This window comes from Pyxicephalus adspersus, chromosome 4, assembly GCF_032062135.1.
Source record: "Pyxicephalus adspersus chromosome 4, UCB_Pads_2.0, whole genome shotgun sequence".
Lineage (NCBI taxonomy): Eukaryota > Metazoa > Chordata > Amphibia > Anura > Pyxicephalidae > Pyxicephalus > Pyxicephalus adspersus.
In genome coordinates this window covers 13170541-13183168 of record NC_092861.1, presented here as the reverse complement: position 1 = coordinate 13183168, position 12628 = coordinate 13170541, and the positions used below count along the sequence as shown (strand labels likewise).

Genomic DNA, 12628 nt, shown 5'->3' with positions numbered 1-12628 from the left:
GAATGTTCGGTCTTTATAGATCTCTGACGTCACAGAGAGGCGTTCAATCGGGTTTAATTTTAAAGGAGTGGGCGTGTCCTCCTGTCTGTTCTCATTGTGACGGCAGAGTGGGCGGATCCTGCTGTCTGTCCCCATTGTGACAGCAGAGTGGGCGGGTCCTGCTGCCTGTTCTCCATTGTGAAGATAGAGTGGGCGGGTCCTCTTCCTCCTCCCCTCTCTCCCGGCTCGCTGTCAGCTCATTCTTCATCTGGAGACAGAGCCGGTGGCACCGTGCTTCGGCTCAGCGATGGCCACCAGTCCGTGTGCCATCCTGACACAGCCCGGCGTACCTCCCCGCACCCAGCCTGCACCGCTGCAGCTCTGGCACCTTCTCTGCCAGCTGGGCTTCTGCTGAGACCTGCACAGGGCATGAGCTAGCCCCTGGACTGCCTGACAGCTAGCCATGGGTGCTACCCGGCAGAGGAATGGCTGCAGGACCCGGGCTGTCTGCCTACTGGCTGTAAGTACCACCAGCTGCCCCTCCTCTTGCAGTGCCAAGGCTCCCTCCATGTTTTCCAGCAATGATTCTTAGCACCCCCTTCTCTGCTTCTCTCTGGATCCTGTTTTCTTGCTTTGTCCTGTCTCTACTAATAAATCATGGTGTCATGTCATTTCTAATGGTGCCACCCTCATTGTACTAACACACCCTGACCATGCTGGTGCCATGCTGGTGGAATGCTGCAGAAGCTCTTACCAGCCAGCCTGGGGGGATAGTTGCCCCATCCTATAGTACCTTAGTTTCCAGTATCCAGGGTTTGGACCCTAGTAGATACCCCCTAGTCATCAGATTATCATCACAAGAGATGTTTCCAAGCTGAATACAAGTTTGGTCTCCTCTGATCCCAGATGGGTGATTTCAAGTTCCATATATTAATGAATGTGCCATCATAGGGTGTTCAGAATGTAAAATACCTTCTACATTGGGGGTTTTAGGGACCACATACAGGTCTGGGAGGACTGGAGATGGACAGCCATGACATGGACCATCCTTCCTTGGTCAGGGTCACATAGAGCTCTAAGACTGGAGGTCTACAGCCATGACTGAGATCATCCTTCCTTGGTCAGGGTCACATAGAGTTCTAGGACTGGAGGTGGACAGCCATGACCAAGATCATCCTTCCTTGGTCAGGGTCACATAGAGCTCTAGGACTGGAGATGGACAGCCATGACCTAGACCATCTATCCTTGGTCAGGGTTTAATAGGACACCAGGACTGAAGGTGGACAGCCATAACCTGGACCATCCTTTCCTTGGTCAGGGTCACATAGAGCTCTAGGACTGGAGATGGATAGCCATGAGCTAGACCATCTATCCTTGGTCAGGGTTTAATAGGACACCAGGACTGAAGGTGGAGAGCCATAACCTGGACCATCCTTCCTTGGTCAGGGTCACATAGAGCTCTAGGACTGGAGGTGGACAGCCATGACCGAGATCATCCTTCCTTGGTCCATGGTTCCATGAAACTCTAGGACTGGAGTTGGACAACTGTGACCTGAACCATTCTTCCTTGCTTGGGGTTCCATGAAACTCTAGGACTGGTAGTGGACAGCCATGACCTGGACCATTTTTTCTTGGTCAGGGTTTCATGAAACTCTAGGACTGGATGTGGACAGCCATGCCCTAGACTATCCTTTCCCAGTCTAGGTTCCATGGAACTCTAGGACTGGAGGTATACAGCTGTGACCTGGACCATCCTTTCTTGTCTGGGTTCCATGGAGCTCCAGGACTGGAGATAAAAAACCATGACTTGGACTATTGTTCCTTGGTCAGGGTTTCATAGAACTCTAGGACTGGAGGTGGACAGCCATGACCTAGACCATCCTTTTTGGTCATGGTTCTATAGAGCTCTAGCTTACCTTCAGATGTCCCTTTTGACCACCATGTGTGGATGATCTCTTGTCCACACTTATCACCAATATGACAGTACCATGACCAATCTGACACATTTTTCATTTTATATTATGGCCTATACTGAAATATTTTTTTGTAAATAAAATGACCCACCCATTGTGTCAAAAATTCTAGGTTTGTTTTTTGCAAAGTCTTGATGACATTAGTATACCATGGGTTGTTGATATAATCAATTTTGCAGGGGTTACCTGATATCAGAAGTCTATAGTATTGGGGTCCTCCATGGTAAAATTGTGGAGGAATGCTCTAAATAAATTATGATGGGATAACTTATATCTGTGCAGCAATATGGTCTTTATGGAAACTCTTTTAGCATGTTGGAAGCTATGTTGGGGGTGACCATTGAGTCTATTTAATCGAAAACGAGAACTGGAATCAGATATATGTTGGAGTTAGTAAATGTGGATGTGTTTGGATGTCGTGATAATTTTGGGTTTTTTGGTCTGTTGGGTTTTTATTGCTGTCTGGGTCCCCTGTAAGTTGAGGAGGTTCATCTCTACTATTGGTGACCATTGTCCTTGGTGGACAAATACTGGGCATTTCAACATTTTTGAGTTGCCACACAAACAGGAGGAGAGGGCAATTGTATTGTATTGACAAAGAAAACCTGTTCTGGTGACACCTGTCTTGGAGGGGAGTTCCCCTTGTTTGTAAAGATTTATGCTTACTTCCTGTGGCATTGGTGAAGCAGGAAGTAAAAAATCCCAACAGGATACAGAGAGCAAAAATACATTAAGGCTGGGTTTATACCTTTGCACATGGATGTGTGTTGTACTGTGCACTGCCTAATAAGTTTTGTTGGGATGCTGATTAGAATGAATGGCAACCCAGTGCCCCAACACATGTTTTGGTATGCTTTAGTGCCATTAAATGTGATCTTTGTATACTTTGATGCCACAAAGCATAGCTGTGAACCCGTCCTAATTTTGACCCCTCTCCACTTTATCAAAAAGTAAAAGTTTTAGCTGTACTTAGAGTTTAAGAGTTTCAGCATCATTCTAGGTAGTACCAAGACCCCATCATGGTAATAGTGACACATAGGTATATTGTGTTGTGTATTAGGCAAGGTATTGTCTGGGACACCTATTCTCATACATGGTTCCTCCAAAGGTTCCTAGGGTTTTTTTGATCTGTGGCTGATTGATTTCTGTTTGTTGTTGCCTGCATAGATCTGGGTCTAATGCCGATTGGCAGAGCCAGCAGTATGACACCAATCATCATTTTAGCTGTCTGTAATAAAGGATATTTTAAACACCAATGGGGGCATTCTACACGTTATCTACTGCTAAATTTATTTAATCAGGGGTTCCCTGAGACCTCAAGATTATTTTCAGGGTTCCTCTGGGGTAAAAGGTTGACAAAGACTGGACTACAGAACCAGGGTGTACTGTATACCATATCATGGCTTAGAGTTAAACTCAAACTTAAATCTACTGTTCAAATTTTGCTCATAATGCCACTTGGGAATGTTTTAGTTATAAATTATTATAATTGTGTATGTTCCTTAATAAAAGAATGTGGACCAATATAAAAAAGGTTATTCCACCCAGAAATCATATTCATATATTTAGGTGTAGTCTTCTGAAGACACTTTCTGGCTTGTGTTATCTGGATGGTCCAGTGGAGAAGCGTCCACTTTTCCTGGCACCATTGGTGTCCTTTTTGGAGTTTTGAGAGTTTGCCCCCATCTTTTGGTGTTTTACCATGTGATTGTTTAATATTACCTTTTAAAAATAAAACTTTTTGAGGGAGTGAAACCTTTGTGTTGATAGAAGTTCAGAGATTTTGTCACTAGAGCAGAGATGTCCAACTTCAGTCCTTGAGGGCCACACACAGACTTTGACTTTGTAAACTACACCTTACTTCATTTTTTCCTGTTTAGTAAAGGAAGTGTGCAGATGCAACCCTTGAAGATTGATGTTGGACCTCTACACTAGGGTGTTTGGATGTAGAAGGATGAATGGTACCTTTGGTTTTGGATGTAGATGAGTATCTGTGCATTGGCTATGACGTGGGCCAGTGTAAAGTGCTCAGTGAATGCAGAATTGGCTACCGAACCTTAGGTGCTTTATAGAAGCCAATTGGCTGGCAATTGCCGAAATTTCAGTTTGTAAGGCTAATCTTAGCTGTTTTTACTCTTTGGTGTCCACTAAAAATTAAATTTAAGAAAAAAGAGATCCTACATTACGCTATATGGATGTTGTGGCCTGGATGAGGAGGCACTTGTTGTCCTTGTTGGGCACAGGTCACTAGGACTTATACACTGCAATGTTCCTGGACTGCTGCCAACACAATCAGCCCATGTGTATGTAAGCTTTATGGTTTTGTTGGGTATTTGTGTTGGTTACACAGATAAAACTAGACAGTGTAAAATGCTCAGTGAATGCAGAGTTGGTTACCGAACCTTTGGATTCAATTATTACCGTCATGCCCAGCCCAATGGGTGCTTTATAGAAGCTGACTGGCTGTCAATTGCCCATTTTTCAGTTTGTAAGGCCAATCTTAGCTTGTTTTACTCTTGGGTGTCCACCAAAAATTTGTTTTTAGAAAAAAGAAATCCTACATTATACTGTATGGATGATGTGGTGGCCTGGATGAGGAGGCACTTGTTGGCCTTGTTGGGCACAGGTCACTAGGACATATACACTGCACTGTGCCAACAGTCAGCCCATGCGTATGTAAGCTCTATGGTTTTGTTGGGTATTTGTGTTAGTTACACAGATAAAACTAGACGTCCAACTATTCTTCACACCATCCTGTATATGCAAGCTGTGACCAGCCTGACATACTGTTGGCACCCTGCTCAGTAAATAATATAGACAGTATGTGTTGTTGACCCAGGTGTTACACAATGTGTTCAGTTACATTGGCACATGTAACATCTCAATGACGCACTCTTCACTGCTTCACCGGGCAATAGTTTTATCTGTTTATCACTGACAATGGGTGTGCTTCTGATCTGCAGTTTCAAATATTCTTTTATATCATCTTTATTTTATACTCTATATAATCTCTATATGCAATTCTTCTCTATATATCATTCTTCTATATAATCTTTATTTTGTAGCATAACTTGTTTGAAAACACAGTTTGTGATGAGAATTGGTATAGGGGAATAAATTGGTTGTGTAAAGTTTTTACCATATCTCTCTAAATGTATTTTTTACAAAGACTTTTGATATTACAAGTAAATATTTCATTGCAATATTCCAGGAATGACTGGTGTCATGGAGCGCCTTGGTGCAAGGTGGACCAGTTATCACCACACATAGACTTTTATTAGATGACAGATTGGGTTTTCTATGAATACCTAATAGAACAACATTTCAATTTGAATTTAATTTTTAGGGAAATGCTGTAAAAATATTAAAAAAATGAACATTTTCTGCTTATTTTCCTAAACTCACATAAATGCTGCAAATACAACTCTAAACTCTTGTTTGTCCTAATTATAAAATTCATCAACACATCTAAATGTATTCTCAATCAATTGTTCCGGGTACATGTGTCCTCGAAAGCTCTTTGGCCTAAATTATTACTTTCAGGTAAAAGAATGTTTGACTCAGAATTTCATTTTTTATGGTATAAGGGGGTTTAGGTAAGGGTAAAGGTAAATAGACCCTGTATGAACATAAAAACTTGCAAAGAAAAGCACAGAGAAGTCAAGTGTTTGTAATTCTTATTTGCAGTGTTTTTGGTTACAATAAATTTGTATATTTGCAGAATGGTATTTGTTTGGGCAAAGGGACCCTTACTTAATGTAGAATTGTTGCCCGTGTCTTTGGGTAAATTCACTCGCTTTATGTGCTCTACTAACCATTGCCACTAAAAGTAAATCAAAATCCAAACTTTAAATTGTCATTAGATAAAGAACGTATGGGAAATCCTCGTGCCAAGTAAAACAGTCAAAAGAGTAGAATTCTTTTCATTTCAAAGTATTTTCCCTTCACTTTTTGTTGCATTTCTGAGCTGTAGTAGATTGAACATATGGGTTGGTATAGGTTCCTACTCCAGAAATACAATACCTAATGCTCTGATAAATTCTAAACGAAATGCCTAACTCTACCCAATTTTTTAGGGAGGCTTGTTTTTCAATTAATTTTCCAGTGGAACCCATAAAAGAAATAGGTGATAGAGTTCTCTCCGTGCCTAATACGACAGGTTTATTACATTAATTCTTTCCCCTAATTTGGAAAATAACAAATATTTGCTTTGTTAAGGTGGATAATCCAACCAGCAAAGCCAAGGTTGGTTGGTTGGTGAATCTTTCTCACACATATGTTAAGGAAGAGTGACCTCCTCCAGTAAATTCTACACACCTGTGAACATCAAGAATGGATTTTCGCCCTGGTTTTGCATTAGAATGATGTGCCTAAAACCCATGCCGAGCCGTCTGGATTTCTATCTCGGCATATACTTATCCAAGTTTGTATTACAACAAAATGTATACTTAGCTTGGGGAGCTGTAATGGGCACTTTCACTTACCTTATCCCTCACTCCCCCTGGCAACTGATATTCATCTTTTCTCTCTGTTACTCTAAATTTTAAGTGAACCTTTACGTCTTTACTTATAGAGCGGGACTGCTGGTCCTGCATTGTAGGTGATGATGCCAAAACCTAAGCCTTTTAGGAAAGTGGCTGTGGGGTACTGAGGAAAGAACCAACATGGGCAAGCATTTAACCATTTCAGTGAAAAGGCAGCCCCACTCCCCAAAGGGTAGTTTTAATTTATCTAGGTTCAAGCCCTAGAACACCCCAATTTTTATGTCTTATTTAAAGTGTCTTTGGTTTAAATTAGGTTCAGGGTTTTTCAGCAATTAGGTAAGGTTTGCAGTAAAAGTGCTCGGAAAACATTTATACGTCAGGTATTTCCCCACCCATGTTTGTCGCATAGTGTAATGGAGAGCATTCTGTCCTGTCATGTTCTAAGAGCAGCATTCATCACCACAGCCAGGGTGACAAGTTGTGAGTATAGGGTGTGAGGACAGGGCGTGTTTGTTAGGTTAATTGAGCTTTATTTGTGTTGGAAACTGTGAGCAGGGTCTAATTTGCTTGGGGTGTTACAGTCTGGCTTTTAGTAGTGAAATAGAATAATAAAAGAGCTGTGATTGGTGTCTTTTGTTATTAAAGTGCAGGGTAAAGGTGTGTTGTATTAGGACCCTTTTAGATATAGACCTTGAACCGGCATGTCCGGATTTGTCCTTTATTTACTTGTATTACATATATATGTGTATTTATATGTATTTACTTGTCTAATATATATATATATATGTATATTATTTTAATATATCATATTTTCATTGTGAGTCAAGAAAAAGTCTTCTTTTTTACTTGATTATTTTATTCCTTTTCCACTCTACATATGATTCTTGTTGTGTACAGAGGTTAGTAGCTGAAGCTGAAATTTGCAAACTGGTTAACAAGTAGGAGCCACAGCTCCTTTCTACTTCCCTTCTCTATCTGATTTCATTATTTATTATTAATAAACAGTATTTATATAGCACCAACATATTACACAGCGCTGTACATTAAATAGGGATCCATTTAGAAATGGCATGCTTAAAAATAGACGACTACATCTAATCACTCTCCAACTCACAGTTCTCTATGAACTCAATGTTGCTCTTTTTATTAGCAGACCAGGACCCTCAATATGTTTTTTTAGTGCTTCATCCGTCAATTTTGACAAAAATAACAGCAAACTAATTTAGGTACTTTCAAGGCACTAATTAAGGCATAGGAACACATTTTGCATATTAAAACCATAATTTATGTTTTTAAAAATTCAGAAATATGTTTACCGTAGCAAGAACATCCAATTGTACATCCAATCTTGCAGAGTGTTCCACGCGTTTCGCAACATAATCTTCCTCAGGACTGATGAGATTGATATTGTACTTAGAATAATTTATAAAAAGCAAAAATAGCCATAACCACTACTGCGGTTTTTCAAGATGGCAAATCGAAAAAACGAACCAGACTAAGCACCACCGATATCTACCATCAACTCGACATCTCAGTTTATACATAGGCTTAATGGGAGGGGGGCATATCTTTAGGTGCTTTGATCCTGCTGTACTATTCTATATTCTATATATTTATATATATTTATATATATATATATATATATTCTATACTTTTATACTGGCACATTCCCGTTTTTGAATTGATTGGATTTCTTTGATCTTTAGAGCTGTACAATAGAGATATGTTTATAGCCATTGAGTGAAAAGAGGTCCTTTTGCTAGTTGAGAGCCAGGTAGTTGAAGTGAACCTAAAAAGCAAAACTGTTTTTTTTGCACCACGTGTTTGGTTTTCTGTTGGATTTATCCAAATTGGTAGAGGGCTCCTTTGGAACCATTTTCTGTTTTTATTTTGCATGCAGAAAGTTCAGTGGCATTCTCAATTATCTTCTCATCACCGCAGGCCAGTTGGTAAGCCAAATTTATAATGATGGCATTACTTGCATCTATCAAACAGTTCCATGCGGAGCCACGCATAGGCAGAGAGGCTGCTGGTCTATAGATGCGAGTGTTGCTGGGAATTGTAGTAGCTGCGCCAATTCAATGCAGCAGCGGGCCAGCGGAAATTCATATTTAGGATTTCTTTGGGGGCCAAAAAAAAGGACGTTGAGTTTGACACCTCTGATTTAGAGGAACTTAGATAATAGATGATAAAATGAATCGTCACTACAGAAGTTTTTCAGATCCATCTTTTCTAGTGCTGTGCTGACATGGAAAACTCCTTACAAGTAATATGAACATGCAACATCGGATTATTCACTGACTAAGCAATAACAAAGAAGTAAGGATGATAGCTATAAAGCCAACACCTTAATCACTTATCCAGTAGCTGCAACTTCCGTGTCTTTGTCCTGATGAGTTTTAGTAAATGTTCCTTTACATCCAGGACTGTATTTACCATGATGACACTCTTGTACCAGTGCTTTGGACAGCAGGGTTAGAAAGGGCAACACCAAGCTAAAAAATTGACAAAATTGGGAGTATTTTTGTAACATGATTGGTCCAAAATGTCAGTTTTGTCAAGAGGCAAAAGCAAAGTGTATGTAGGTTTTAATCAATGTAGGTAGAACTTCCATATTCATACATAGATATTTTGGCTGTAGCATTGTAGTGGGAAGATTTTGCTTCTTGAGCATTGCAGTTTAATATCTGAAGTCAAACTGTACAAGATATAATGAACACAAGGCTGCTGTGGATTTTGGTCTTGCTTGGTGACAATAGAAAAGCCGCAGACTCCTCTACACATGATCCCCATGAGATCTTCAGAGTGTAAAAATTGTTTATGGATTAAAATAATCCTATAACCCCTGTAAATAATCCCTGTAGTGTAATCTGCAGATCTGTTATGATTATTCTGTCTCCATCCAGGAACAGCAGACGCACCCAGACTGGTTATAATTTAAGGAGTATAAGAGAACATCTAAGCTATAGCTTAGGTTTTTATAATAAGCGATGCCTGGCCTCTCCTACCTGGAGAAGACCGACTTTCCCACATTGATTTTTTTTTTGCCAGGGAATCTAATTTAACCTCCTTTTAGCCAAATCATATTTTCCCATTTTGCTGTGAGTACATTCAACAACTGATAGCTTTTTATTATTCCTCTGCTTGGCCAGAACACAGGGATTTCAAATATGTTTGTGTCATATACATTGTGCGTAGTTAAATCATCTGAGACGGCATTTGCATTTCAATTTGCTAAGTGCATTCATATCTATGGTCCCTTTGCATATGGAAAGTCTGCACTGTAAATACCATTCTCAGCTGCATGCATACTAATAAAGAGAGCTGCCTTTCAAATATATTCATCAATGAATTCTCAATCATTCATTTCTCAATCATGCATGTGGATAGACAAATGCAAATCATTTTCTTTCAATGACTGTTCTCTTTTGTTTTTATTGTTTCCACCGGGGTTATTTACCCCTACTATTAAACACCCTACAACATACGGCTCTAAACGGATGATATATAAAGGGTGCTCATGCCGTGAGCAAAGTTACCCCACCAGCTGTGTGTTATGTGACTTGGCGTAAAATAAGGCCCACAAATGATGGAGCACATTTCTAGAGGCAGTTTTTATGTAGCAAGTGTTATGGTACTCCTTGAAAATTCGACTACAAAGGCCTCCACCATAATACTACCTTCTATGCTGCTTCTTACCTACCAAACTAAAAATCTATCATGTTCCCTCACAGCTCAGCCCAGCTCCTTCTACCCCAAAAAGCAATTTAAAATTTAAAAGTTTCCCAGGGCCTGCTGGGATTTTCCATCTGCTACTACCCCAAATCCACGGCCTCTCACAGATCAACACTGTTGTATCTTGCTGCAAAACCACAGCATCCAACAATGATTTCTGGGACATCTAAAGGCATGCATTAAATCCGGAGCATTTGCAGGAAATTGCTGATGAGAAGGTTTCATAGTTCAATGTTGAACCCGCAAACTTTCTTTTAAGCTGGGTGGGAAGAAGCCGTAGGCGGGTGGCAGAGCCTGTAATATGACCAAACTCTTCAGTAACCATCCAAAAACAGCCAGGTGGGGACTGAAAAGGTCTGGTGGTGCACCGCCCAGGTAAAAGGGGCTGAGGAGAACACTGTAGCTGATGTCTACTTTTCCTTTCCCCAAAACAGGCCGTCATGACCTCCGTCTACCTGCACCTTCCTCCAACATTATAAACCTTAAAGCTTGGCCAAACTGTGCATTAATGTTTAAAATCAAATTAGCATGCGCTGAGAAATTAGTTTCATGCCATACCTAATCACTAAGCCGTGTGAGACCAGTGCTGCAGTTTCTTTGTAAAATCTATATTTCCACAGATCTGTATGTTTATAAGTATTACAAGTGACCTCAAGTTGTAACTACAATTTAAAAAATTGATTAGGAATTGGTCAAACTATCACTGCCTTTGGAAATATAATTTGCGATTGTCATTTGGCATTGTGCAGTTAAACCAGCCAGTGTTGTTTATGGTATGGTTCAAATATTTCCCCATCCAGGGATGCATTTGTTTTTATAGATTATACTTCCATGTTATCGGTAACGGTTCTGACGGGTGACTGATGGCCACTCCTCTGTAAAAATGTGAGATCAAACTTTTGCACATCTGCCATTGTGAGTACCAGCAGAGAATTGTGCTGGAGGTCCGATGTCTGACACGAAGATGGCCCCAAGGTCTCCTTTATTTATTTAACTAGAAGAAGAGTTACAACAGAGTGTTTGTAATTATTCCGGCACAAACAATACATCAGGATCTGGCAATAGATAACTGTGCGGCTCCTTTCTATGTCTATTATATTTTATAGACTAACAGTATTTTTCTGTTCTCTATTGTGCTGTTGGCGTGTACAAAAATAAACAATTTCGCAGCCAGATGGTTTTCATTCAAAGTTTTCTTGGGCGCTTGATGGAAAGGGGAAATTGTATTTAGCACTTTGTGCCTTGCCATGAAAAATTTCAGGGTTAACATGGATAAAACTAAGAAAGCCAGGTATCCTGTGCAACTACAACTTTGTTTTCATTGTTAGTTAATCCTTGTGATCCTTTTGTGCATCAAAAATAGAAGTTGAGGCTCTTTTGTGCAGCGCCATAAAGAGATCTCCAGCTGCCACCACTGGAAGAGTTCTGTCTGACTGTTAATATTCTAATATTGTATATTATTGTATATTGTATATTAGGTGAAACCTTAAGACTAAGGAATGCTGATACATACACAGATAAAATGTATACATCGGCACTATTTTACCTGCCAAATTTCTGTTTTTGTTCATTTTCCTCCCAGGATAATTCAGCGGGTGCACCACACGCCATATCTTTCCAGCTGCCCAGCTGTTACCAGCAGTTAACCAACAGCTGCCTGTTTATTATTATTATTATTATTATTATTAAACAGGATTTTTATAGCGCCAACATATTACGCAGCGCTGTACATTAAATAGGGATTGCAAATGACAGACTAATACAGACAGTGATACAGGAGGAGAGGACCCTGCCCCGAAGAGCTTACAATCTAGTAGGTGGGGGAATTTCACACACAATAGGATGGGAGATATGTAGTGGTGGGAAGTAATGAGGGTTTAGCAGACAGAAGAAGATGGGTAGGCAAGTTTGAAAAAATGAGTTTTGAGCGCTCTTTTAAATGAGCAGAAAGTAGGAGCAAGCCGAATAGGGCGAGGAAGACCATTCCAGAGAGTTGGAGCAGCTCTAGAGAAGTCTTGTAACCGTGCGTGTGATGAGGTTATGAGTGAGGAAGTCATTAGTAGATCATTGGAGGAGCGGAGGGAGCGGAGGGGGAGTATTTTTTAACCATGTCAGAGATGTAAGTGGGACAATAACTGTGTAGGGATTTGTTTAGCCATCATATATCAGTGTTTATTGACATTTTAACACAGGGGAACCCTCAAAATAACATTAAGGTCTTCAGGAAACCCCTACTATAATTACTAAATCCACAGCTCACAGTATATTAGTGTGGTTCTCTTACATTGCTGGTCATTGGGAAGAATGTCGCCCTTACAGATAGTCAAAAACATCATTGGTGTCACCTAAACTGACCTGAGAATAACAAACTTCTTGTTGGTCAAGGAATCCCCAGGAATCTTTGGAGGAACCCTGGTTGTGAGACACTGGCCTAGAAGGACAGTACTAGAACCAAGG

At 40.3% G+C, this 12628-nt stretch overlaps 1 protein-coding gene across 1 annotated transcript in view; it reads left to right on the top strand.

The window, feature by feature from the left end:
* Nucleotides 1-240: 240 nt before the first annotated feature.
* TNFRSF21 (TNF receptor superfamily member 21) overlaps nucleotides 241-12628 on the top strand; it is a 72584-nt gene continuing 60196 nt past the window's right edge. Inside the window, exon 1 of the mRNA XM_072407435.1 lies at nucleotides 241-499. Within this exon, the coding sequence (XP_072263536.1) occupies nucleotides 443-499 (57 nt within the window). The 5' untranslated portion in view covers nucleotides 241-442. The remainder of the gene's footprint in view (nucleotides 500-12628) is intronic.